The following is a 22806-nucleotide window of genomic DNA, read 5'->3' as shown; positions in this document are numbered from 1 at the left end:
TCAATTCAGATGTATATATCTTTAAATATTTGCAGTGGAAAACTAGATAACAGCCCAAGAATATGTTCTTTCTCAAACTGAAATAAGATGCCTCTTATCAAGGGAGCAGCAAGAGAAAAACTAGATAAATCTCAAAACACAAGACAAGGCACCATTTCTGCAACAGCATTTCTGACTGGTCAGATCACCATGTATGAATGTTGAATTTTCTGCCCTGTTCTGTTCCAGAGATTGAAGGCAGCACTGACTCATCATCCTGCCGCCATGTCGAATGGGAATATGAACACCATGGGCCACATGATGGAAATGATGAGCTCGCGACAGGACCAGACGCCACACCATCATATGCACTCACATCCTCATCAGCACCAGACACTGCCACCTCATCATTCATACCCGCATCAGCACCAGCATCCGGCACACCATCCTCATCCTCAGCCTCATCACCAGCAGAACCATCCCCACCACCACTCCCACTCGCACCTTCACGCACACCCGGCACACCACCAGACCTCACCGCACCCCCCGCTGCACTCGGGCGGACAAGCACAGGTAGACCTTCATGTCCTGCTGCATCGCTGGGTTTTGCTGTTTGGTGGAGTTAAAGCCTGATCTCTGTATTGTTTCTTCTTGCATGCATGTCTTGTTAGATACAAGCCCCTCAGGCTGCTTGTAAATGTCTGCTAATGGTGACGGGGGTGCTCAAATTTTATTTAGAAAATGGAGTGAAGCAACAACTTGTTTTGCTGCCTAATTTACTAGACATTTGTAATTTCTTACTTTATAAGGAGCTCCAAGGCTTTTCAGTGCTCTGAGCTCTGCGGATTGCCACATATCCTTTTATGGATGAGGTTTATTACAGAGATTGGGATATTACATATGTTGCTTAATGTGCTTGAACCTGAACTTCTCAGGCCAAGATTTAACAAGCTGTATGAGTTCTACCTGCAGAAATACATAACAAAGTTGTTAGTGAAATGAAATGGCACTGGTGTGTGTGTGTGGCCGGGGGAGGGTGTTCAAGACTGGAGATATTAGAGGTAGTTTAAAGGTAAGATACACCAGCTTAGAGGAAAAGATTAAATGATCCAGACCCTATGAACAGGACAGACATCTGCATAGCATGAGAGAAAGCCAAGATTAGCCGTGAGTGCAGGCAGCAGTTGGTGCATGTTGTGACAGGAGAAAAAAGAGGGTGAAGCCAACCCAAGGAGAGAGACTTAAACAAAGAAGGCAATTTAGACTTGTATTCATGTGACAAGTCAGTGAAGGCCTCCACTGAAGGAGGTGGACTCAATTTCTGCACCACGTATATTGGCTTCAGCAATTTGGATAATTCGATATTTGAACTGAATGTTTCTTGAACTAATGAGCTAGCAAGCACAAACTTTAGCAGAGTCATTTTTAAGAGGAATTCTATTAATGTCTTAAGATGAGAGGCTTCTGCATCAGGATCGTACCAGAAAAATAAAGCTCTGGGGGCAGTTACTGTAACATGGCAGGTCTGGAGAGCAAAGTTAAGGAAGACAAACAGGCAGTGCATAGAATGTGAGGACAAAAAGGAATGCCAGCCATAAGAAGTTGAATCTGTGAAGTATTGTGTTGCTTGCAAATACCTTTCAGACAAGCTCTTAGAAAACATTAAAGAAAATGAGAGTATTTGGCTGACATCCCAGTGTCCCACAGCATTAACTATTTACTAACATCTAGCTTTATTACAGCAGAGTCTGCAAGCACATGGGATTTCCCTAAAGTATTTGCTAATGTAAAATGAATTGTCAGCTTTAGAGAAACAGTCTAAGCAAGAGAGCAGCAGACTCCCCGGTGAGAAGATGTCCAGAGCTTTCCTGAGTTTACTTCAGTTTTTACTTTGTGAATTCAATTATTTTCCCATCTGTTAATGAGTTATTTTCCTTGGAGTTGTTTAAAAACTCCAATAAAAAGACATTATCTCATATCAGAGAAACCAAAAGTAACCTGATTGCTGTACTGGAGATCCCTGAGAGAGTGAGGATAAAGTTGTGCTTAGCCAACTGAGGACTCCGTGGATGAGATGGGGGAAATCACTTAACCTTCACTGAGGGGTTGGGAGGATAAACACGTTAATGCAGTTGAGGGCATCAGATCCCATGGTATGGAGCACTGCTGCAAAACATCCACAGCATCACTTTAAATGGGTGAGGAGAAAACTACCAGGGAAAACAGCTGTTGGGGAAAAAAAACCTCACAGTTTTAAGGATAAGATCAGTGAGCCAGTAGCCCTCCTCTAGACTGACTTGAACAGGGACCTTGGCTTTTTCACACAGTTAGGACAGCTTCAATTTCTTGTGCTTCATATTCCCTGCTAGCTAGGCACCACTAAAGACTCAGGCAGGCAAGAAGAGATACAGGGACCAGGGCAGGTAGGCTGACTGGCAGCCACAAAGCTGTGTCAGGGTCACTGTGTGCCCCTGCACCACACAGGGTCTGGAGCTGGGTCTGTGCAGTCAGATAAGCTTTGCCATGCCACTGGAGGCAACAGACCTCATGAGGGATCAAGGAGGTCTTCACCTTGTCCATGGTGTAAGTGTCACCAAGGGGATTGTACAGAGGGTGGTGGAGTAGGAATCCTAGGGTCAGTGGCTTCCCCAGGCAGCAGAGCTCTTGCTGTGCATCTGCTCCTCTGGTGCAAAGGCAGTAGGGATTTCTGAACAGATGCATCAGAGGGGAGAAAAGAAGGGCTTGCTGAGTAATAACCACATAGTTATTACTTTCAAAGCTCATCCATAGTCCCCATGGTAATGGCCTCTTTGGGGATCAGATTGCTCCAGCAGACGTTAATTTTATGGTGCGATTTACTAATTATTAACCTCCTTATTCTTCTGAGCCAGATTCTTCCATTCCAAACCACCTGCCAAATGACAGCACAGTCCATGCTGCTGTAAGCTGCATACTCCCATGCCGAGACTGTTGTTATTCTACACCATGCCCTTCTGTAATGTTAGAATTCATTTCATGCTTTTCAGCTACCATTTTGATACACAGGAGCCCAAGGAATTATGCTTTCACAGAATGAGTGAATGGGTATTAGTTTTGTGGTAAGTTGCAAAGAACAGAAAGAAATATTGGATCAGGCATAAAAGTAGAAATCACCTTCTGATAGGTATCTTTCTGAGAAAGTGAGATATTTTACCAAGTTCTAGCTATGTTGCCTCAACTACTACAAAAATTATACTATTATTCTGCATTGGTCCTCTAAAGATTTCTTTATATCAAACTTGCCAGAGTGATAGCTCAAGCAGAGTAGGGGTTTGAATGCCATTTCAGTCTCTTAGCTGTCCTGTGTTTGTCTTCGTTATGGATACGTGATTAGCATCCTCTAACAAAACCAAAATTAGCCTAAATTTTATATTTAGTTCATTTTCTTTCTTATGTCCTAGGCAGGGCAGTGAAATCCTGTTAGAGAATGATGCTTAGATGGTTACTAAGATATAATTTAACAGGGTTAAGAGCTATTGAGTAAGAGTCAGTTAATTATCCCACATGACATTATTAGTGGAATAATGGCAGCCCTTATAATTAATATCTGCCTGAAATGGAGAGAAGATTTTGTTGTTCTGAAAATGCACTCTGACTACCTAGAGACTGCCTGGCACATTCTGAAAACAAAATTACTCACTAGTTATTCAGGAGAAAATGACCATAAGAGAGGAATTAAAAAAATAATTAAAATTTTATAGTTACCTTTTTCTGCCTTTGTACCAGACTCCACTGAGAGAGTTAAGAAACAAGAAATTTTAAAGCTGAACAGAAAAGGAGCAAAAAGCGATAAGGAAACATAAATAACAGATCTCTGAAGTCTGGAAAGGTGTTATATGTGAAAAATGAAAGGTCTTTGATGAGATGTCAACATTAAAAGGTACTTCTGAGACCTCTGCACTCAGACATACTGCTAAAGAGGCAGCACGCCTGGCCCTGGTGGACAGGGAGCAGCTGGAATCCCTTGGCAGTGATCTCCCGGCAGAAGCCAGGGGATGCTGGTGAGAATGGGGGCTGTGCCCACTGCAGCTGCCATGGATCTGGCACTCCAACCCTCAGTGTGGACAGAAGGTTGAAGATTTTATCAGCAAACAGATGGAGTTCATGCAAGCTGAAATTTTAACCATGAGTCAGAAAATGTGGGGTGGCTTATTTATTTTTAGAAGGTTATTCTTCAAAACTTTTTTTCTGCTCCTGTGAGAGAGAGATTCCCTGACAGTGCAACATAAGGCTGGGAATAAATTTGACTTTACGCAAAAAGCGTTATCAGATGCAGAGAATAATTACACATAAAATTGCCATTGTAATTGCCACAAGTCAGCTGGGAGAGGGAGCAAACTATATTATAGACAGAAAAGCCACCTCAACTTCGCAAGACTCAAGACGATAGTATCATTTTAATTGAGACAGACGGAGGTGTTAGGCGAACACGTTAATTGTGGCAATTGAAATTCAGGGCTCAGTCTGACAAAGCTCTGAGTACGTCCACTCCCTGGAGTCAAAAGGAAGCACCTTGGAGGTTTGGGCCTTTGCCAGAACAAGAGGATTAATTTTGAGTCAACAATTCAAGTTTCCAGACTGTTCCAGACTATGCAGGAGTGGCAGCAGCAATGTGAGCTTAGTGTGAGCAATAGGATCCATGGATTGGGTTCCCAGACCCCAAGCAGAGGGAGACACAGGGTGTCTCCAGAGCCCCATAGCCTGAGTGCCACAGAGAGGCAGGAAAGCAGTCCAGAAACCTATTCCCAGGCAGTTGAACATTAAATCTGGTGCTGGTTCCTGACAGGGACATGGACATGTTCCATCTGCCCAGGAGGCAGTCAGAGCATAGTTTACATGGGACTGCCCCTACCATGCACCTTTTCTGTAATATTGTGGTCCAGTTACTCTCAGGAGCAGGATCAATACTCCCCTGCTTGAAAAAGCATAAACACATTTTTTTTCCATAGTTTTGTAGCAGTGGGCTGGATGTGGTGCGCTTCTACTCTCAAAGCTAGGGATAAATTGAATAAAAAGGAGTATAGCATCCACAGAGGTCAAATGGAAACTTCTGATAAAAGGAATATCCCTTCTCCACACAGTGCCGGGATATCAAAACACAGGTTCAAGCTCAGGTACCTAAATTATTTTTTTGCCCCTGAGGGGCAGTGAAGTCTGCTGGCCTTGTGCGATCCCAGCCCACTGCTTCCCAGCTCCATGCAGGTGCAAAGAGCTCTGCAGCTCCTGCCTCCAGAGATGGCAAACACTGAAGTGAAGATGGTGAAGCTTGCGAAATAGAAATGGCCTAAAATTTTGGAGGCGATTGGGGGTGGGGAAGAGAAAGAGAGAGACAGAAATTAGGCCACTACAGTCCTGTGCTTTGATGAAAACAGATCCTGAGAGAAACTGGACATTTCAGGTTTGAAACAGGTGGTGGCAGAGAATGCATCTAAGTCAATGTTTTTAAGAACTAACTCAAGGGGAAAAAAAATATTCAGAGGATTGTTTCAAAAAAATCTCTACTTTGACCATGGTAAGGATTTGCCACCAGCTGCTTTCAGTGGCATCTGGTGCAACTTTTGACTTGAGCCTGTTGCAGACCTTGCTGGGGAGCAGGCCGAGTGTATGAGATCTCCCTTCCCATTTCAGCATCCCCCTCTGTAACTTTCCCCCCTCACCACCCCCTGCAAAACCTCTTCTTGCCCTGCAGGTTTCGCCGGCAGCACAGCAGATGCAGCCCACACAGACGATACAGCCACCACAGCCAACTGGAGGTCGCCGGAGGAGGGTGGTGGACGAAGACCCAGATGAGAGGAGGCGGAAATTTCTGGAAAGGAACCGAGCCGCTGCCACGCGCTGCAGACAGAAGAGGAAGGTCTGGGTGATGTCACTGGAAAAGAAAGCAGAAGAGCTCACCCAGACAAACATGCAGCTTCAGGTGCGAGCCACTGTCTGCACCCCTGAAGACACAGAGGGGCTCTTTGTGCTTGACTGACGGTGCCTTTGGGGCTACCCCCGCACAGTCAGTTCCTAGTGGGAGCTCAGGCATAATCAGTCTGTTAATCAAGACGTGTGTGCTTCAATTAAAGAAATAATTACATTTTAGCAGGATAAGCCAGGAAAAAGCTGTCTTGGGATTTAGAAGCCTTCACTAGATGGAGTTGTATTTATTTTCTTTCCTTGTCACTGCTTTTTGTGGGGATTTTTTTTGAAATGCCATTAACATGACTGTAAAAAATTTCTTCAGAGCAGGGCATGTAGTTAAACCCTCATTCAAAACCAGTGAGATAGAAGCACTATCACCGTCTATCAGTGAGGAAAATCAACTGGATAGATGAAAATACCATGAATACAGTAACAAAAGCCCTTCTTACAGTGCTGCCCTTCTTATGGTGGGCACAGTACTTCTGCTTCATGCAGAAGTGTGCCTGTGTGCTGCCAAGGGCAGAAAACCATTTGTAGCATGGCACTCCTCCAAAACATTCTCCCACAAAACCCAGAGGTGTGAGCAGCACCCAGGCACTGGCTGCAGCCGAGCTGTAGGTGACAGCAGTCCTGCCACCATACCCCTGAGCACAGCAATATGGCCTTTGACCCCACAGGTGTGCCACCTGGCCTCATGCAGAGAGTCTGAGTATTTCCCAAGTAGATTGAAACACTGCCTTAAGTATCTCCGGTGCTGGGAAGTTAGTTCATCTGTCAGTTTATGTCACCAAATCTGGAAGCCAGACTGCCTTCAGAGGTTACAAAATAATGTCACTGACAAATGTTAACATAAATCCAGCACACAAGCACCTGAATACCTTTTATTGCAGTTCTTTCAAAGTTATGGAGCAGGTTTTGTGTTCTTGAGTTTAAGCTTTGCGGAACAGCCTGGTTTAAACTTCGTTGCTAACCAAAGTCTCTCCTTCTTTTCTAGAACGAGGTTTCCATGCTGAAAAATGAGGTAGCACAGCTGAAACAGTTATTATTAACACATAAAGACTGTCCGATAACAGCTATGCAGAAAGAATCACAAGGATATCTAAGTAAGTAGCTGGTATGTTTGCGCTGTCTCCACACTCCTCACAGGAAAGCAAACCTTCCAGTTCTTCCCTCCAGAACCCCTTCTTTGTCATATTATCACTTGAACCTGTCTTCTCAAACATCATCCGAGCCATCCAATCTCCTGCCCTTACTTATCCAGCCCCGCTCAAAACCAAAAAAGCCCCGGTTTGCATCCCACTCAGCAGAGCTAGTCTTCCCCACCCCTCCTTTCGGCAAGGAGATGCACACGGATGGACGCTCACTCCCCTGTGGAGGATCCTGCTTGAACTCACAGCTCCAAACCTGCAAGAGTCCTCCTGGGCACGGCGCTGCCAGAACCTTAAAATAACTCTCAAAAGGAAAGTTAAAAAGGAAAATATTACAGTTCCCTCCAGCGAAAATGGTACTGTGCTCTGACAGTGGCACAGACCAGGCCTGGCGCAGGTTTTCAAGGTTTGTTAACTCTTTTTTAACTCTCATCTTTCCTTTTATTTTTTCCAAAAATTCTCAGCTAATGGAGACGTTGAATCAATTCTTTCTAGTCGATGCATTTTGTGAGTGTAGTAATTTAGGGACAAATTCTCTGTTTCTCTCTAGAACAGTTTAGAAGAGCCTCAGGGCTTGCCAGATTGTGACATTGTCTTAAAATAGAGCCCATTTCTCTCCTCCGCATCACTATGCATCTGTCTCTTTAACAGCACTCAGAGAAAAAAAATACATAATTGCATTACATGCCTATCAGCTGTTGCTTGAATTAGATTTTCTGTGCTGCAGTGCACTGCACTCTAATTTTGATTCCTGCTTTTTTTAATAAAGCATTTAAGCATCCCAACTGATTCTAAAGACCTTAAGATATCAGACTTTTTAGCCCAACATTGGTTTCAGTCATTAAGGTCTTGGACTTTTTTCAAGGTCTCAGCTCCTGAAATCAGGTGGATATAAGAGAAGTTGGCTTGAAAAGAGTTGTGAAAACTAAAACAATCTTAAGACAGAGAGTGTTGGATAACTGTAATTGTATTTTGAAATCCTGGGACTTGTGCATGCTTCAGGTCATCAGTATTTCCAAGAGTATCACCCAGCCTAGCCTTTTTACTAGGATGGAAAAATGAACGTGTGTTGTCTCTGTGCCCTCAATCCCTTCCCAGGTCCCGAGAGCAGTCCTCCTGCAAGCCCAGTCCCAGCTTGCTCCCAGCAGCAAGTCATCCAGCACAACACCATAACGACCTCCTCCTCCGTCAGCGACGTCGTGGGAAGCTCCACTCTCACCCAGCTCGCCAGCCACAGAACAGACATAAACCCCATCCTTTAAAAGTGGTTGATCAGAAACTGCTGGGGGAGTGTGGTAGCGTATCAAAGCGTCCTCTCTGCTAAGGATATTTGCAACCGTAACTCAAGCCTGGAAGATTCCTCAGTTCTTGAAAGACTCTGGCTATTCATTTTTATAGTTATTAAAATGTCTTTTATACTTAGTTACATAAAAGGGAGTTACGCAATTAATATGCTATCAGCTTGAGAAATGCTTTGGTGCTTTCTCCATTTTTTTGGTACCAGTTACTTGTTTATAAACCTAACTGTTTCTGTACATAGTCACGTTTCCTTCTCACCAATCTAGCCTGCAGCCTCAGAAATACAAAGTTGTGTTAAACTGCAGCTTGTTAGCCAATGTGAGGCATGAAAAGTATTAAACAGAGTCAAACATAGGTAACTAGGAGTAATTAGGCTATAAATATAGAGCGAGGGCATCTGCTGACAGCATAATAAAAAAGAGTTAGCGTTGTGCTATCAGCAGACTGCGTCTTGCATTCAGAGCCTCTTTCAGAGCAGTTATATAGGATGTGGCTTCAGGACAAAATCAAGCCCAAATAGCGTGCTCTTTTGTCTAGCCCTCCCCCTTCTCCTCTCTCCCCTACCCTGGCCTTTTTCTCCTACAGTTATTCTCACACCTTCCTTTTCCCTTCACTTTTCATTTCCCAGATTTTTTTTTCTTGGTTTTTTTTTTTTTCATTCCAAGGCTTTCTCGCTTCCCTCTTTTTCTCAAAGAATGGTAATGAACAAGCAAAGACTTCAAGCCCACCTAAAAACTGTTGGCACGGCTGCTGCTTTCACTAGCTCTTCACCCGCAGTTGGGCTGCGCCAAGCATTTGGCTTTTAAAAAATACAAATGCTCCTGATTTAGTGTTTTTAATAAATAGGGAAAGGCGAAAACAGCGCAGCCACAGGTGAAGCAGGATGGTGAGCCAGCTGTGTTGATGCTATGCAGCCCTGTAAGCTTCTGTGGTGCAGTAGAGGCATAGCAAGCAACACCTGAGAGTCACAGAAAGTTTTGCACTGCCAGTCATTAATGTAGGAAAATCCATGTAGCATATAATAATTCGGAAAAGTTCTTTTCCCTAACCTGGTTGCGTTGTTCTAGCAATGAAAGCTAACAGCCTCAGGCTTCATGGGCTATAAATGAGAAATAAATCAGTGTAATGGTTCTGACCAGTTGGAAAAATGCCATTTTTAATTCCCAGGGAAAGACCTGCTCTCTGCAGGCATTCCTTTAAACGTTCACGGACTGATCCCAAGCTGGCAGACAGCAGCGTAGCTTCACAGACTTCAATGGCACTTAACACTCGTTTACCACGGGTAAGGAATTGTTCTTTAGGATGCTAAATAATTTTTAGAAGGCATGCAGCGGCTAGAAAATGCTGCAAGAATGCCAAGTCCCACACTTGGGATAAAATACAGTCCTGCAAAGAGGGTCTGGAAAAGAGCCTTATGCCACAATTAAGGTTTTTGTTTGGACTCTGAGCCTGCCCCTCAGCACAACTGATTTGCATCCCTGAGTGGTCCCAGTGATTGATGGGAAAATCAGACAGAGATGATGCCAGTTAATTATGCTTCCTTGCTGTATATGGGGACCTGATTTCGCTCTCAAATCTGTCAGAGGCAAAACCTCCCGCTGCTCGCCCAGGGAGCAGGCTCCGAGCTGGTGAAAAACGTTCAAACATTCTGAGCTGCATCTTTAATAGCAAAATTCACATTTTTCCCAGAAAATGCTCTAGCCCCGAACACACTTTGTTCTGCAGCAAAGCTCTCTTCCTCAAAGACTGTGTCTTTGGTCTTTAGAGGAGTTGTGGGTTATAAAAGGATGGGTCTTCTCCATGTAGGAGGAAGAGTGAAAAAACTGAAGAGTGAGGGGGCACTGAAAGGCGCAGGGCCTGTCTGGAAGGGAAAGCAAATTTCTGAGCATCATTCATTGCCGAATTAGTTCTTATCTCAGTGACTAACTTTTTATCAGTATTCTTTTCTCTAACAGCTTGCTTTCCATTTATGCAAATACATTCAAAAGAAGATTTTTAATGTACAGTGTAAATCTTGACTTGATTATATAGTCTAAGAACCAAAAAAAAATTACGAAAAAATACAAATGTAAAGGATTTTCTATTATATTTTAGACAAACATATACTTTTAAAGTGTTTTAAATACTGAATCTATAATTTTTTTTAATCTCCAGTTGTAATAGCTAAATGGTTTTGCTTCATCACAGCTCCCAAGGGAATTTTTTTCAAATACGCTGTCGAGAAAAATGTTCCAGCTGAGTATCCACTATGTAAAAAACCCAAATAAGCATTTCCCCTACGTCTGAATTTCATAGTTCACCATCAAAAAGGAAATGCAATTGCAGGGTTAATTTTAAAAACTTTCCCTCTATATGGGTAGCACTTAAATACATTAAAAAATAAAAATCAAAGTTGTTGGTAATATTAGAATACCCAGTTGAGCTACACTGCACTAGAATTACGGTTTAGCTTCATTTTATTCAGTCTCCTCAATTAAAATATTTAGCTGTTAAAATGAAAGCCTCTACATTAAAAAGAAAAAAAAAAAGGAAAAAATACAAAAACCTTGCCTAAGTTTTGTTAAATTCAGCAACTTGACAGTTTGACTGATGTGTATTATATATAGCTCAATTATTTCTTTTTTTAATGCTAACTAGGCAAGCCAACCACACATGTTGGCCTAAATGTGTAATTACAATGAAATGTCTCCTCTCTATACTATTGGCCTTTAGGTATAATCCTTGCTAGTGATGTGGAAATAAGTAAAGGATGAAAAGCTATTTGCTATTGCTTCTTGTAACTCTGTCGCAGGTTCACAGGCCAAGACAACATGCAGCATATTTATATCGGCTGTATCATCGGGAAAAGGACCAACCGTACCAGGCACCTTATATGATTCATCAGATTTGCTTCCACATTAAAATGCTCTTGTTTTCCAGGGGAGTGATCCTGCAGCCTTTCCTCAAGCTGCCGGTCCAACCGGGCACTGGAGGCTGCCTGAGCAAGGGCTACGGGAGAAGCCCCAGCCCTCTGTCTCCAGGATGTCCCTCTGCCCTGTGGTCAGTGGCAGCAGCCTCTTCCTAAGCACGTCACTCTAAATGCACTTCCCAGGCTCTTTCCATCAAGGAGGAATCCTGCTACGAGCTACTTCTGGAGACTGCTCCACTTTTCTCTTGCCCTGCCAATCCAGCCTGTTGCCAGGCTCACCAGGCTCTGTGCCCTATCCCACTGCCAGCGAAGGACAACTCAGACCAGTTCCGTCATCCAGTCTCCAGGGCGCTCGCAGGGTGGTGAGCCTTGGCCAGTGCCTTGCTCAGGAGGAGGTGTTACCGTAGGTAGCATCTCTTGTGCGTGACGTTGGAAGCAGGTTGGAAATCTCAGCCACGGACAACTGCAATACTTTGATCAGAAAGAAACGATGCTGCGATCCAGCTCCGACGCCCCCAGCCCCCCTTCCCCAAGTCAATTTATGCAAGCCATATTCATAACGCTGCCTGTGGGAGACAAGTAGTTTGTGTGCTATCATGGTGTGTTTTATAAGGACAACGACGATGATGATGATGATTTATGGAGAATTTCACGCTGTTGGGAGTTAATTCCTGCTACGAAGCTAAAAGTCTGCTGCCCATATTCTGAATAGTGGAAAGTCAACGGTTCAGTGCCTCAGTGCGTGTGGATTTAGTGTTAATGACTCAGTCCTGTTAACTAACAAGCCAGCTATAACTGTTGTTAAATGCCCAACTTTTGAGGATTCATATTTTTTTAAGCAACAATATTTAGTGTTGAAAACTAGCCTTTTAGTTTAGGCAAAATGTGCTTTTTAGCAGCTAATACCTTTTTTAAAAAAAAGCATATAGAGTGAATTTATGAAAATTCATGAGGACCAAAGCAATTTTAAAACAGGAATCTATTAATTTAGTATTCACATAGAATTTTATAAAGTATTTATTAATAAATGTTATTTTAACACATTCCATTTGAACAGTATTCTTGTACAGAATCTGTTTGGGTTTTTTTTTAAGTTACAATATTAGTTTTGCAATAAACTACTCTAGGTGTGTGTGCATCTTAATCTTTCAGGGTCTCAAGCAGAAGTCATCCATCTAAGATGGAAAAGCTTGCTGAGGTCAGTTGTACAGAAATTCCTAGAATTAAATGTTTTCCTTAAAGCAGCATCTGCTTTTTTTTCCTTCTTTTTTTTTTTTTTTTTTTTTTTGTAACAATGAAACAAATTATAAACCTTCAGTTGTTTGCTATGTATTGGAAAATGTGCTTTCTTGTTTTAGAAAGCATGAGTCAACGTATAACTGGAAAGCCTGTCTTTCTTTTTTTTTTCTGCTTTTTTTTCTTTAAGGCTGATTTTATACATCACCACAGAAGATCTAACCCCATCCTCATTTCTTGTCTAATATCACATAGTGAGTTGCACTATACTGCCTTATCATTGCCTCTTCAGTCCTCTTACTAAGCAGTGTTCCTTAGATTTAGACCATTGAAGCTCCATTATACATCAGAGAAAATTACTGGAGGGGGAAGAAGAAAAAATTGATCTGTAGACATAAAACCTAAACTGTGCCTATAAAACAAAACCAGTTACAACTAATTAGTATCTTATTTCTACATTTCAATTATTTATATTCTTTTAAAATTGCACTTTAGCTCTTGCTCTCTTTCTTGCTCTCCCTTGTTGAATCATTTATAAATACTCTTGTAAAAGTTTTGCACCAGATACATTTATATGCTTTCACTGGTGGCATATCTACAACTTGTCTCTCACACCTGTCCGAGCGGAGAAGCTGAGACCAGCCAGTCTGCAGTGTGACTTAGACTTTACACCCTCTTCATGACAGCATATAAATGTTTTATTATGCAATGTGTATGATGTGAGGCGGCATCTAAGCTACATTTATAATCTCTCATCCCAAGAACCAAAGTGTCCTGTATATCGTAAGGTCAGGAGACTGGCTCTGTTGTGCATTGTGATGCACTTTGACTGTTGTCCAACTCACAGTAGCTGCAAAGCTGCAGTGATAACAGTGGCCATACTATGTATTAGAGTTCTGAATCAATAAAATATGTTGCCTTATAACTTGACTAGGGACAGCACCTTTAAAAAAAAAAAAAGAAGAGACAAAAAACTTCTAAAGGCAAACAAAAGCAATAAAATCTCAAGCAATCTGAACACCAAAAAACAAAAAAGGTTCAATTTTTCAACATCTGAAATGATCATCTTACTGCAAAGACAAAAGAGACTGTTTACATCCATAACCCCTTTTTGTTTTTTTTTTCCCAGAGCTTACAGCTATCTCAGTTTTATCAGTGGCTTTACACTTAAGAGCTAAATTGCTCACCATTATTGGTTTTCCATAGCTTTCAAAACAAGTCCTAAACTGCACAAGGCCAAAAATGTCAGTGTTCACACACACTCAGAGACAAGATTGATTCTCCAAGTGGAAATCTGATCCTTTCCCAGGCTCTCCTTGGACTGGAATCAATAACTGCAACTCGTTATATTTAGATGAATGTGTAATACCTGGGATTCAGTATCTCCAGTTCTACATTTATGCAAGTTAAATGTTAGTATTGCTGTTTGACCTGGTGGAACTGTTCCCAAAGCCCATGGTCAGAGCCTGCCATCTGATGCCATGAGGGTCTTAGACCCAAGTATCTTTCTTGACTAAAAATCTGTGTGACAGCCTTCTGAATGAAGACTGAAAGCTCCTTCCGGCTTTGCAGAAACTGCAGCAGTGTCCTGGAGCAAGGGACATGGGAGGATTGATTAGGCATTTCAAGGGAAATGTCTTCCTTTCTGGAATCTAGGAAATGTCAGAGAAATATTTTCCCCACCCCACAGAGCTGAGATTGCAAGGAGTTCCCTGACAGACATCACCTTTAGCATGCTTCCACAAGACAAACTACTTTGCACGAAAGGTATATTCGCTCTTCTGAGTAAGAACAATTGCCACTGAGAGTTTTGCCAAGGACTTTATCACAGGGACCCAAGTGTTTCCCAGCCCATGGCCGTGAGCTCTGTATCCCTCTCTCTGTAGCAGCTCTCTTCAAACACTGGGTAGCACTCATCAGTGAACATTGCTTCTTCGGACTATTGCCATTCTCCTGGTTTTAAGGAACTTTTAGCACTGCTTGGAGTAAGCCTAAACTATCGAAGTTTATATATAAATATATATATATATATATATATTATATTAAAAAAAGGTGCTGTCACAGTAAGTTTTGGGCTTGAGGTTGTTTGTATTGTATGCAAAGGTTTTGTGTTTGTATGTCTGTTTGTTTTATTATGTAAAGCAACCACCTTCCTTACTGGAGGGAGATACTTTTTTTTTGGTACATAAATGTAAATACTTGCTGCAGCATTTAATATGTTTAATTTTATGTTAAGCTTTTTGTTGCATTGTGAACCCATTATTGTTACAAATGGACAATGAGTTCATTGAGACTGTTCAACTAGGTCAGATTTTTACATCTCTTTCTAGCTAGAAGAGAAAGGAATTTTGTGCATTTGTACAAATGTTAATAATATCACTGCAATTCCAATATAATAAAGCACTCAAATACAAATAAATCCAGTAGTTTGTCTGTACCTATACTCCAGATATTTTACCATACGGATAACTCCTGCAGTTAAACCAAGCTACTCTTCACTGATTTCTGTTATGACCTACGACCCCTCATCTCCCTCCAAACTGGAGGAGGAGCACGGTGCAGGGTATGCTCCTGCCTGGTGGCAGGAGCAAGGCATTGTGCAGACCTTACGGCTCACCATTGTCCTCCAGCAGCTGAGGTGACTTGGTAAGAACAAGTTCTCTGAACTTCTTCCAAGCACGGAGGCTGCAAAGCCTCAAACAAAAAGACTTACGTGGTGGAGCCTGACATGAGGCCTCCACATAAGGATGAGACAAGCTGTTACTTTACTTTTCCTTGCAGCTGGAGTGTGCTTGTATCAAAATACACTCCATGCTTGTTATCCCGCCAAGCTCTCCTCTTGCCAAAAGCTGCCTGGAAATGGATTTCCTGCTGGGCTAATTAGCTGTAATTGTGATGCCCCTGCTATCTTGCCAGCCTCATTTCTCACTATAAATTGGTCCAATACAGACCTTGGCACAATAATGCGTAAACTGTAATCTAAAGTTAGTTGGGATGAACCCATCTCTCCAGTGGGAATTGGATTAGCTGTAGATTAATGCAACTTGATGTCTTGCTGGCAGTCCCAGAGCGAGGGCCTGACCCAAGTGGTGCAGCCTCAGTGACAAGGACCAGCCTGCCTGCAAGCGCTCTGTGTCAGTGTCACGCTGCAGGATATCGGCCCCATGCAGTGTGACTCTGCTGCTCCCTTGGGGGCCCTGGCACAGGCACAGCTTCTGCTGCTCTCCCCCCTGGTTTTTAAAAGGCTAAATCTGGACAAGAGCATTTGCCCTCCTAAAATGGGTAGGAAAAAGGCAGAGCCATGCCCCTGTTCCCATTTACCCCTTGTAAAAGCTGGAAGATGGGGCAGTGGATGCACATGGCTCCCTCTTTAAGGGGGTACAGCAGACGTTTTCCCCAAATATCAAGGCGTGGTATTAGCTGGATCCTTTTCTGAGGTCATATACTCCTGCACTGCCTTCAAAGCAGGGATGTCATACCACTGCTTAACATGTATTTATACAGCAGGGCTCTTGCTCTGGGGCCAAATACTGAGACAGTATCATCATATCTGTAAAAATAGGTGCCTCTCATGAAGATATATCACAGGATAACTTTATTGTCCACACAGTTATATTTACACCTGACAGTATGAGCTAAGCAAGATGTATTCAGGCAGAGGTAACACTGCCCTTTACAGCTGATTCATGGTTTCCCAAACCTGATCGTAGTATTTGTTCCTCTTCCAAGCAGCCCACTGATACTATTGCTCTCTCTGGGCTGCTCTGGACATCATAACAAAGTTATTATTAGCAAGAAAATGAATCAGTGTGAGCACACACTCTTTTCCTTTTCCTTTGCAGGGATGCAGCCAGAACTAGACTAAGCTGAGGACACTGCATCAGCAAAAAGGTTGCCCCACCTTATACTAGTCAGAGCAGTAGTACAGAGAGACTCCTTCCCTCTGCAACACCAGCCTCTTGTGCTTTGCTGGACCCACTTTGCTCCTCAACATGTCCCAGCTTTTTCCTGAACGCAGGCTGCAGCCTCAGCTACTTGCTGTAAGGGCACTCAAAACTAAAGGCAATGTAGCACAGCGTTCAAGTAGGGATGATAAGCAAGCACAGAGGACACCTTGGGTACCCAAGGGCACTGGCAAAAATCAGGCAGCATAACAGAGCAACACCAGCAATTTGGAGAAAGCGAACACCTCCCTAAAAAAGGTGTGTGGAGCTAAGGGAGGGTAGTGAACCCCCATGAGCCCAGATGTAAACAGACACAAGAGCTAAGACATTGGAATTGAACTAGTGCTAGAGAAACCCTTCTAGAAAACCAGGCAAACATGAGTGTTTTTTTGTTAGTTTTGAGGTGATTTTTAAAAACTACTGGAATAGAGGGAAAACTGGACTTGCAAGGATGCAAAACTCTTCACTCCCACACTATCACTATCTCAGCATAAAAGAGACAGAGCATGTCTGACCTCCTCTTGGGGAATCACCCCACATGCAGCCTTTGGGGACAGGCTCAGAAATGCTGTGGTTGGTTAGGTCCCCTCATTAGCAACACTTTCTACCCGCGGCTCTAGCAAAGACTTGCAGGACAGACCTACCTCTCAGCTTTCCCTGCTCACCTAGAATCAGCACTGTCTAGATGGAGGCAGGAAATGGATGGTTTAGAGGGAAAACCAGTTTTCTTCTCCACAATAGCTACTGGCTGCTGAGGCCCCACTACAGGAGACTTCAGCTCTGAGACTACCCCCAGAATTAACCTGTTACACCCACTTTCTTCACACTTTACTTGCAGGCATTTTTGAGCTTGCCCATGGGGAATAGGCACAAGATAAATCACAAAAATTATTGAGAACTTTTTCTAAGGAGTCAAAAAATTAATCAAGCATCAGAAAGGAGGGATCAAAGTTAAACCAGGACCACCACTACTGTTTAGGTCAGAGCCAACAACTGAGGGTCTGGGACTATTTGCTCAATTCTTTGGTCTGCTTTGCTATTGCAATTGCCCTAACTTTTTTTTTGCCTTCGATCTGCTATGCTGCAACAGAGACATTTGTTTTAGTGGCTCTAAGAAGGGCATTAGTGCTGCCATGGGTTTAAAACTATTTTTCTGTAGCATTCTTGAGCACTATTTTTCCTCCAGCCTGCTCTATTCTCCAGCAATACAATGCCACAGTATGAGAATGACCTAGCGAAGCTGATAAAATATTTAAGACGTATGTTCTGATTGTGTTAGGTAAGCAAATACCACAAGAGCCCGACCATTAGTGAACCTGATCAGTCCATTCCCCCAGGACCTGCCAGCAGAGCAAGCCAGAGCAGTCTGAGCTAGAAGCAATGAGGCAGCTGCCTTTCCCAAAAGAGAGGGAAGCTTGAAGGTGTATTTTGCAGAGTTGAGGAATTTGCAACCTGTGGGTCCTGCTCTAAAAGCAAGTAATAGAGACATATAGGTATATGGATAGGCAGGCATAGGTTCTATAGATACATATACACGATACAGATATATAGATGCAGACAGTAGAGATATGTGCCTGTGTTATGTGTGTATACAGCAGGTCAGCAGGTGTTTTCACAGGGCATTGCATTCAGCTGACAGCAAGTCAACTTAAAAGAAAGAAAAATATTTGACATAACTGGCCAGTTCATGTAGGAAATTGAGTCGAGAAAAAATAAATAAAGGCAGAAACCGATTAGTTTAAATTTGGGGCCCTCTGGATTATAATGGATCCCATAGGAAGACAGGAGGCTTTGTATGGAAGGACTGTATATCCTCCTTGCACTTTCCCTTTTGTTTCACTAATCGTTTTCATTCTGTGTTATTTGCTGGTTGAGCCAATTCCAGCTTAGTAGAAGTTTTTCTTAGCTTCAAGAAGCTGTGCTACAAAGGCAACACGTAGCCATGGATAAGAAAAAGGAACTGTCTGCAGTGGGACACGGCTGTGGACTCCGGTTACGCAGGGTTGTGTAGGGTATCACACCACCAGCTGTTGTTTTGGCTTGGGTTTTTTGTTGTTGGTGTTTTGCTGTAGCTGCTCTCTGTACTTTGATCTATATGTTAAATTGCCAGAATTAAAGTTAAAGCCAAGCAGTTTTCACAAGCTGGATGGGGAGGATGAGGAAGTGGTAGTTTTGCTACCTGTGTCCTGCTGCAGTGGTGGCTGCCTTTAGAGGCAAGGTTTTATCATTCAGATGGAGTAAGTGCAACCTGCACTGACTGACACCCCCTTGGTGCCTAATTCCTGCAATCCTAACCTCATCCCCTAGAATAGCTGAGGGATTATCAGCCCTTTGTGAGGGTGTTTCTGCTACCTCTTTGTGGTAGTACTGTGTGAGATGAGGTGAAGGGCCTGGGGGGACACCCACAGCCCCACATTTCCACAGCAATACAATGTGGTAACATCCTGGCCATGCTGGCAGCGAGGTTTGCAGGGCTCCCACTGCATTGACCCACTTGCCACTGGCACTCCTCCCACCACACTGCAAAAGCTGAGCTTAACCAATGTCCTGCCATTAGCCTGTCTGTGCCTCAAGCCAATCTGACTGACTAAAACTAGAGGGAAATGCAGTGGAAAATATTTATCATGTTGCCAGTGTAGCTAACTGGTGTGGCAAACCATGCAGCTCACTCTGTGCAGAGCCTGGCGAGGACAGGCAGGACAGTGGGCAGGTGTGTGGGCAGGGAGTGAGCAGAGAACAGGGAAGGTGGTAGGAAGATGGCCAAAATGTTTGTGAGATGCTGCGTGGCGAAGCTGTACTCCTAAGCTGTGCCCAGGGCACCAGACAGAAACTCAAGTGAGATGGTGTCTGCATCTTGTGCCATTAGTGGCAGTGGTTCTGCCCTGTCGCCCCTGTGTGGTTTACCCACCTGAGTGCACTTCTAGTGCTGGCCCACCACCAAGGCTTTACCCAGAGCTGTCCTTGCCCTCCAAAGCCCGTGAAGCCAAAAGTAGCATTAAAACATGACCTGCTCTCTGCCTTCAAAGAGTTAGCAATCCTCACGCTGCAGGGACAGGGAAACCCAAGCTACTGATTACTATGTGCTTTTAAATTCTTTTTACAGTGGATTTCCAGAGCAGAACTCGCATTTTTAATTGCTTAGAAAGACCTTCACGCATATATCCATGAGGGCAATTTCCTCTGACATGTTATGCTGCACGTATAGGAGAATTGTACAAAGATCCTTTTCTGCAGCAGCAAAATAGGTACCATCTTGATCTGCTCATAAAAACATTTCTGCTTTCCTTGAAAGTCCATGCTGAGCAAGGCGAGCATGCAGGGCTGAGCCCTGTTGAGGGACAGTGCCACAGAAGGAAGCATGACATCCACACTCCTGGCACTCACAACTTGTTTCTGGGACAGGATGAGAAAGGCCTGTTTTTCCCAATCGGAAATTAAGACCCTTTGGCTTGCTGAGGCCATGGAAGAAGTCAGGAACAAGGCAGTCCCTTTTTCCAGGAAAACTCTACTTCTAACATGGTATGAGAACAGTAGGAACCCATCAGAGCCGCAAAGCAGAGCTCCATCACTGCTGCTGGGCTAATCAGAGCCAGCAGCTGGGAGGGAAAGCCAAGGACAGCTTTTAAATGCACACGGCAGAGAGAGGAATGAAAAATATTAATTTTAAATGGATCGACACTGGCCTTAGAACTAGGCAGGCAAACATCCAAACCTGTCAGGAGGGAGTAATGAGGGCTTTTAAATTAGATGTGATCACCTATCTGCGGCTGTACAGAGTGTTTGCTGTGTATTCCCCATACCTTAGGGAGAACCCCAGACATGTGAGGTTACAAGTGGGCTGTCTGTCTATGGGCTCTTTCATCTGAAAGTTTCAAGTGCTTCTCAGGCTTTAATTTAGTGCCTTAATTACCCAGGGATTTAGGTAAATATAATTGTCTTCATTTTTCCCAGCAGTACACATAGAGGAGTAGACTGACAGAGAAACCAGAAAGCATGAGCACGCCCCCCCCACTTTCCTACCCCCCCTTTCCTGCTCTTGCCAATAGCCCGTACATCAGGGCCCTGCCAGGAGACTGCAGGCAGGCAAAGCTTTACCTGCCGAAGGCATATCCATGCAGTCCTCCCTAGGAACTGTAATCCTTGCCCTCAAGGAGAAAGGAGCTGTTTTGCTTTCCATTTGTCTTCTTCAAAGCTCTGGCCAAGCTCATCCTCATTAGGAGGCCATTAAAACACTGATGTTCTTCACATTACGATTTCCTCTTGGATTAGATGGGAAGATTTTTATATGCTGTAAAAAGATTCTCTGGTTCTGACATCTCCTTTTTTATTTGCCCAGACCAAAAGCTTGCAAGGAACAGGAATGGGAAACCATACCAGCATTCAAATAAAATGCCACAATCATCCACAGAGGCGAGGGAAAAGCCCTACAGTCTCATTAGCCAAACTTGCACATGGTTCTAATCAAATGGGTGGGAGGGAGACATTCCCTTGGCCACGGATACCAACGATTTTTTCCTTAGGTTCCAATTCTGTAACTCTTATTCATCCGAAGATAAACGGGCTTTTCAGGCAGGGAAAGAAGGCTTTGGGACCGGGCTCTAAGGCTTTTCATGTATTCATGAAGTTGTCACTTGCCTTTTACATTCAAATTCTGATGGGTCAGACTTCCTAGACGGTGTCTTTCAACACCTAATAACTCACCCAGCAAGCTCCAGTGCTAATACAGACGTCTTCTTATCAAGCTTGAGACTGAGGGTTTTGAGGATTATTTTAAAGACACTTTTTGGATTTATACTGAATCCTTCACAAGGATTATTTATGTGGCATTTCTTTCCCATTACACAGTTGAAAACATCACCTGTTTTAGCAGGAGATTTCTGGGGTGAGTGCAGAAATATTTTGAGGAATTTGGTCATCGCCATTTGCTAATGGAAAATCTAGTAACCGAAGCAATTTTTTAAAATCCCAATAAATTTTATATTTGTTACTGCTGGATTCCCATTAAATGCATTAATTACAGGAACTTTTAATGAAGCAAGTAAAAAAAACCAACCTCCATTATGTATAGAGCACTGTGAAAAACAAGGTATTCAGCAGCGTGTGCTCTTATATACTCTTAATAAAAGACCTTACCTTAAGGTAAAAACCCAATAAAATATGCTATAATGTGCTATGGGACCCACCATTGATTTACAATACATTTACTCCTTTAGCAAGTTTTGCACAATACACAGCCAGCTGTTATATATTTATATGTACGACCCGTTTTCTTCTCACAAAGATTTATTGAATTTCCCCAGAGCATATTCATTTTCTAAAAAGTTCTTTGTTTTGCTCTATATTCATTGTAATAAAAGCAACAATCTTCTTCCTGATTGACACCCGAGATATTAAAATTACAAAAAAATGAGAGCTGATATCGTAATACTTTATATGGAAATATTACTCTGTAGGCTCTGTGAGACTAAATGCAAACCGAGTTTTGCTAATATCTGGCTTTTTGCAAAACTGCAGCACGTTGGGCGAGGTCTAGAAATACATGGCAAAATTATCATGAAGTCCCTTTTTCTAATTCCTCCAAGGAACTATAAATGAGTAATTTTAAAAATAAGTTCATACACCTTCTGTTCCCCCAAATTTAAATGACGAACATGTAAGACTCATAGCAGCAAGTTCAATATAACTGCTGAGAAAGTTAAATTATGCATAACATAATGAACATGGGTTGAAATGCTTGAAGAAATTAAGGAGCATTCTCTGAAATGCACTTGCCAATTCTTTGCATGTCATCAAAGATTATTTTTTCAAGCAAGATGTAATGTCTCATGATATAATGGAAAAGCTCTCGGTGTTCCCTAATAGTCACACTGATTGTTATGGTTGGCAGAGGGTCCTCTCTGCATTCCTTCCTTAGAGGTGTATTTGCTCTCTGATGCCCATTCAGTCCACTATAAAATTCAGTTCCCTGGTTTTAAAAGGGCCCCTTTCTGCCTCACCTGTAATAATGGGAGGGGAACGTGCAAGACGCTCGTCCTGCAAACGCGCGCAGACCCGCCGGGGGCCCGTCCTGCCGCGTTCCGCAGGGTTTGCCCCGTGGGCACCTACACGTTCAGAGTTGTGGCCTACAGCAGACGCAAGTGCAAGAGGCTTTGAGGGGAAAATGCCTCTCTGCTTGCCTTGCCCAGCTGAGGAAGGTCAGCTTTGCTGAGAGCAAGCGTCGCCCTGTTTACCAACACTTGTGGGGCAGCCGAGCTGGGCCGAGATGCTTCTCTGCTTTCCACAAATCTTCCAGCTCCCGCACGGACACTGCTGAGGACGTTGCCCCCCGTTCCCAAGCACCGGGGCTGGC

General features: G+C 43.2%; 1 protein-coding gene across 4 annotated transcripts in view; it reads left to right on the top strand.

Annotated features, from left to right (window-relative positions):
• CREB5 (cAMP responsive element binding protein 5) overlaps positions 1 to 14932 on the top strand; it is a 257525-nt gene extending 242593 nt beyond the window's left edge. For 3 of the 4 annotated variants that reach the window (XM_008632019.2, XM_017732165.1, XM_017732166.1), the window contains 4 exons: positions 229 to 552; positions 5708 to 5935; positions 6917 to 7025; positions 8169 to 14932. In XM_008632019.2, the coding sequence (XP_008630241.2) occupies positions 229 to 552; positions 5708 to 5935; positions 6917 to 7025; positions 8169 to 8332 (825 nt within the window). In that variant the 3' untranslated portion in view covers positions 8333 to 14932. Of the gene's footprint in view, positions 1 to 228; positions 553 to 5707; positions 5936 to 6916; positions 7477 to 8168 lie in introns of all 4 variants that reach the window. The other variant, XR_001861334.1, reaches the window with a different exon arrangement.
• The last annotated feature ends 7874 nt before the right edge of the window (positions 14933 to 22806 follow it).

This window comes from Corvus brachyrhynchos, unplaced genomic scaffold, assembly GCF_000691975.1.
Source record: "Corvus brachyrhynchos isolate BGI_N302 unplaced genomic scaffold, ASM69197v1 scaffold53, whole genome shotgun sequence".
Classification (NCBI taxonomy): domain Eukaryota; kingdom Metazoa; phylum Chordata; class Aves; order Passeriformes; family Corvidae; genus Corvus; species Corvus brachyrhynchos.
Note: the sequence above shows the minus strand (reverse complement) of the source record. Positions and strands in the feature narration are given on the sequence as shown.